This window comes from Rutidosis leptorrhynchoides, chromosome 1 (assembly GCF_046630445.1).
Source record: "Rutidosis leptorrhynchoides isolate AG116_Rl617_1_P2 chromosome 1, CSIRO_AGI_Rlap_v1, whole genome shotgun sequence".
NCBI lineage: Eukaryota > Viridiplantae > Streptophyta > Magnoliopsida > Asterales > Asteraceae > Rutidosis > Rutidosis leptorrhynchoides.
The window spans coordinates 2,484,671-2,490,480 of record NC_092333.1 but is presented as its reverse complement, the minus strand read 5'-3'; the positions used below and the strand labels follow the sequence as shown (position 1 = coordinate 2,490,480).

General features: G+C 34.0%; 2 protein-coding genes across 2 annotated transcripts; both read left to right on the top strand.

Annotated features, from left to right (window-relative positions):
• The first annotated feature begins 880 nt into the window (after nucleotides 1-880).
• On the top strand, nucleotides 881-1,474 carry LOC139886614 (uncharacterized mitochondrial protein AtMg01250-like). Its single transcript, XM_071870529.1, has one exon. The coding sequence runs from the start codon at nucleotides 881-883 to the stop codon at nucleotides 1,472-1,474; it is 594 nt and encodes a 197-aa protein (XP_071726630.1).
• Nucleotides 1,475-1,608: 134 nt separating this feature from the next.
• Nucleotides 1,609-2,631, top strand: LOC139886613 (uncharacterized). The gene has a single exon (XM_071870528.1). The coding sequence runs from the start codon at nucleotides 1,609-1,611 to the stop codon at nucleotides 2,629-2,631; it is 1,023 nt and encodes a 340-aa protein (XP_071726629.1).
• Nucleotides 2,632-5,810: the final 3,179 nt, after the last annotated feature.

Below are 5,810 nucleotides of genomic sequence, written 5' to 3'. Positions count from 1 at the left end.
TTGAATTATTAAAGTCAGTGGCAATAGAACTTGAGATCAAAGCCGAGACAACTGTGTTGAGTGAAGTCGAATATAATCTGTAGCGTGATTCTCAAAAATAGTGGATTGATAAAGAAAACGTCAAAACGAGTATGCTCAAGCAAAAAGCTAAAATCAAGTGGGTGTTAGAGGGAGACGAGAACACAAATTTTTTCCATTCGTGCATACGGTTGAAAAATAGCAAGTCGAATATTAGAGGATTGATGATAAACAGGGTATGAAACGACCGTCTAAATGATATTAAAGCTGCAAGTTTTAGTCATTTTAAAACCATTTTTGAAGAACATGATCACCTTCGCCCTAGTCTAGAAGACCTTCATTATCCAACCCTTGGTAATACTGAATCAGCAGCCCTTGAGACATGTTTTGAAGCAGATGAAATTCGTGAAGCTGTTTTTGAATGTGGAAGCACTAAAGCGCCCGGACCGGATGGGTTCAATTTGAGGTTCTTTAAAAAATATTGGGAAGTCATTAAGTGTGAACTCATCGAAGCTATCGAATGGTTTTTGTCGAATGTAGAATTTTCGAGAGGATGCAACGCCTCTTTTGTAACGTTAATCCCTAAAAAAATGGACCCATTCAATCTTGGTGATTACCGGCCAATTAGCTTGATCGGTAGTTATTATAAAATAATCGCTAAATTGTTATCAAATCGTTTACGAAAGGTAATCCCGGGTCTTATTGGAATGGAACAAAGTGCCTTTCTAAAAGAAATATATATTCTAGATGGCGCATTAATTGTAAATGAAAGTGTTGACTTCTTGAAAAAATAATAAAAAGGGAATTCTTTTTAAGGTCGACTTCGAAAAGATGTTTGACTCTCTCAATTGGGATTTTTTTAATGGATGTGATGAAATGTATGGGATTTAGGGAAAAATGGAGGAAGTGGATATTCGCTTGTTTAAGTTCCTCTTCTATTTCCATTCTAGTGAACGGGTCACCTACGAGCGAATTTAACATAAGTAGGGGAATAAGACAAGGTGACCCGTTATCTCCTTTTTTATTTTTACTTGCGGCGGAGATGTTGAATATTTTTGCAAAGTCGGATACGGAAAAAGGTCTACTTAAAGGTGTTGAGATTGGTAGAGATAAAATTCTTGTTTCGCATCTCCAATATGCAGACGCCATCATTTTTCTCGGTGAATGGAGTAGGTCTATTGTTTATAGTTTACGAAATTTACTTCAATGCTATGAGTTGGTGTCGGGTTTAAAGGTCAATTTCAACAAAAGTTGCTTGTATAGTATTGGGGTTAATCATGTTAACTATGTTGCTAATCGTATTGGATGCAAAATAGGAAAATTCCCTTTTACTTACCTCGGGTTGTCAATCGGTGCAAATATGAATAAAAAGAAAAAATGGAACCCAATTGTTGAAAAAATAAAAAACGACTCTCGGATTGGAAAATGCGATCGATGTCATTTGGTGGAAGATTAGTTCTCATCAAGTCGGTTATAAGTAGTCTCCCGTTGTATTACTTTTCACTCTTTCGTGATCCGCAAACTGTGCTAAAAATTCTAGAGAGTGTGAGACGAATTTTTTTTTGGGGCGGGTCTCTTTCGGGTTCAAAAATGTCTTGGGTTAAGTGGGATCTTGTTTATTCATCTTACGAGAATGGGGGGTTAAACATTGGGTCTTTAGAAAGTAAAAATCTTGCACTTTTGGGTAAATGGTGGTGGAGGTTTAAAACCAAAACCGGGTCTTTTTGGGTCAAAATAATACATAGCATTTATGGTGATTGTGGACGTGTAGGGTTGGAGGCTGATGTAAATCACTCTTCAATCTCGGGTCTTTGGTGTAACATCATTACAGCATGTCATAAAATTGAAGATCTAAATATTCCATTCCGGAATTCGTTTGTCAAGAGCATTGGAGATGGATCATCAACGTCCTTTCGGAAGGATCATTGGATTGAAGATTTCACTCTTCGCGATAAATTCCCTCAGCTATTCAGATTGGAGTCCTCGGAGAATGTTCTTATCTGTGATCGGATCATCTTTACATCAGATGCAACAACATCAGTTTGGAGCTGGAAGCGTCCGACTTCTGGACGCACTACTACTGAACTTACTGTTTTAGTGTCTCTTATTGCAGGGTTCTCATTCAACCATCATGAGAAGGATCGTTGGTCGTGGAGCCTTTCTACCAATGGAAGGTTCACTATCAAGATGTTGTCCAATTCTATCGATGAAAAGATTCTGTCAAGTACCAGCAACTCGATAGAAACACTACGCAACAACCTAGTTCCGAAAAAAGTTGAGATTTTTGTTTGGAGTGCGTTAAAAAGAAGAATCCCTGTTAGAATCGAGCTTGATAAAAAGGGCATTGACTTGCACTCTGCTAGATGTCCAATATGTGATGATGACATGGAGATGGTGGAACACTCACTTATCTTTTGCAAACAATCTTTGGATCTTTGGAATAGTGTGTTTGAATGGTGGCACTTGGGAAAATTTTCAAATCTTAGTATCAACGAGACTCTAAGAGGTAATGTTTCGGTTCAAACGTCGAAATTTGCTAACAAAATTTGGCCAGCGGTCGAATGGGTGTGTGCATATTATATTTGGAAGAATAGAAATAATAAAGTTTTTTGAGATAAGAGTTGGAACATCCCGGTGGCGTTAAGTGGGATTCAAGTTAAATCCTTCGATTGGATTTCAAATAGATTTAAAGGAAGGGATCTAGATTGGCTTACGTGGTTAAGTAATCCTAGTGTGTATTTGAATATTTAGTGTAAATTTTGTGTTGTAATTTGGTTTGCTTCTCTCGCAAACCAAGTGTGTTGTGTGTGGCGGATTGAAACGCTCTTGACTAAATTTTTTTTTTATTTTTTACTTTTTATTATTTTATATCAGTCCAGAATCATGTTATACCGCTCGGCAAGCATTACAACGAAATCCAGATTTTCAATTCCCTTAACATCTTCTGACTTTGATTTGAATTATACCGCGCGGCGCACAAAGCTTTGTGTGGCGCGCGTTTCCTCTGAAAATCCATCTGCACTATTTCAATATTTGTGTATTTCAAAAACCAATTTAAAACTGTTCTAAAACACCCATTCATTACAAATATAGCCAGCATACATGGTTTTGACATTAGCTAATCATAATTCAACATAGTATAATAAAACACTAGAAATTTTTAGGAAAATGACAACAAGTGTTATACAACGCTTTCATGAATACAAAAGTAAGTCGTCTTATATTCCTAGGAGCGTTTACCTGTCAAGAGGATCGTTCATTGCTGGGAGGGGACTTAGAGCTACCACTTACCAAAAGACGGATCTTCTAATCAATACTTCAAATCTTTTCTTTTCCTTTATTACTAGCTCCGGTTTCCCCAAAAACATATACAACTAAACAAAGTAAGTATAAAGCTTAGTGAGATATACAAATGTGTGAATGGCTAAAACACTAATCATACATACATACATTCATAGTCAAGTAGTAACACTTACTACAATATAGGTCATCGGATCTGAAGTCTAAAACAATTTGTGACAACCTCTCACGACTTATTGCCACCTAATCATACTAGCTTTAGCTAGTCAACTAAACATACTTTTGGGATTGTATCCCCGTCCAAAAATCATATGTCGCTACTTGCAATTTTGCAAGTATATAACATATGACCCATTTACTATTCATATACTCACCTTGATAAATTAGGCTTCCATAAAGAATGCAAACTAAGACAAGCTCCTTAGCAACCTAATACACAAAGCATGCATATACACATTACAACCAAAACTTTGCCCTCTAAACATATTCACAATAATTAGTGAGCCAACATGACACCTTCATTCCCTTACCTAAATTGACACCTTCAATTAAATTAGGACTTCCTTTAAAGTGTATGTACAAAATTTATCATCCATTTCATAAAACCACATATTAAACATAAAATCACTTGACACTTACCAAAAAGGATATAGCTAACAAATAAAGTACCACCAAGTTCATTCCTTGTAAAATCGTTCACTTTCTTCCCCAATTTGAAGTTAGGAAAGGTAATTAGTTCATCTTTGACTAATTAGGTTTGACACTATAAAACTCAATTCTCTAAACCCAATACACGATTAAATCATCATGAATAGATTCAATACACCCATTACTAGTGATAACCCACCAAATATAGAAGAAATCATACAAAAGCCCTAAAATTAGAGAGCACTCAAATTAGGGATTCTTACCAAAACTTAATGAAGATGAGATGATGGAAAAGCTAGCATAGATTAGACCTCCTTCTAATGTATTATCTTCAATAGAAGGCAAGGAAATTCTTGAACTAAATTCAAGAACTCTTATCTCCAACTTCTTCTTCTTCTTCTTTTTCTCTCAAAGTGTAGTGGGTGTGAAAAATGGTTGGTACCGGATCTGGAAATCTACTTAAACCACAAATTTGCTATATGATCCCACAACTTTGAATATTTAAGAAAAACAGTCCCTGGAGTTATCAGGGGACATGTGCGGCGCGCTTAAATATGCGCAACGCGCAGTTGTGCTGAAAAAGGGCTGTTACAACTATCCTCCCCTTGGGTTGTTCGTGTCCTCACGAACCATTCTTGATATGCCGACGGACAATATACCATCAACCAAGTTCAAGATTTATGTCTATTGAATTTTCTCAAGTTTCAAAAATCTAATTGATAAGAATTTCAAACGTATATATCTAACTCTCAAAATTTAACGGTATCTGTTATCCTAGATCTATCGAACTAAAGCATATTGTGACGACCCGAAAATTTCCGACCAAATTTAAACTTAACCTTTATATGTTTCCGACACGATAAGCAGAATTTGTAATGTTGAATCTCAAAAAGTTTGGAACTACATTCATGTAATCAATTACCCTTTGACCGTGTACGACGATTCACGAACAATTATGTGTATATAGATATGTATATATAATATATAATATTAACTGAAAACATTAACAAAGTATTAGATATATGATATTTTACATGAACGTATTTGTTTCGATATATTTATTGACAGAATTAAGAGATAATATCAAATGATTGAATTATCAGATACATTAGGATATGATTACGGGCCTATGTTTTGAGATCCACTGTGATTTAAGAAATCTATTCTTTTTGACCACTCATTACTTAACCAGTATGATAAAAATAACGATATTTATATTTTATTTTATCAAATATATATAATGATTTAAATTAATATTATACATATTTATACGCGTATTATACGTACATAGTTTTATACTTTTACTATACTTTAACTTTACCTTTACTTTACTTTTACTTTACTTTAACTTTAATAATTCATACTTTAATAATTCACTTTAATAATTCATACTTTAATAATTCACTTTAATAATTCATACTTTAATAATTCACTTTAATAATTCATACTTTAATAATTCAATTTAATAATTCATACTTTAATAATTCACTTTAATAATTCATATTTTAATAATTCACTTTAATAATTCAAAAATCTATTATAAATAGAATTCAATAGCGTTCATTATTTTATAGAAACTTGAAAATATATTTCTCTAAACTCTCTTAATCGAATTATATATATATATATATAGGGGCAGGATCAATGGGGAAGTAACCAATCGGGGAGAAGCGGGGGGAAGCAAAATTTTTTATTTTTTTTTTGTTTTTTTATGAAATTTTTTTTCCGGCATCAAGATCACACGAAAATATGAACATTTAGAAGAGACACTTTGTGATGAATGTTATTATTTAGGCGGGAAAATGATCGACAAAAATAGCATTCAAGATAATATTGTTCGTGAA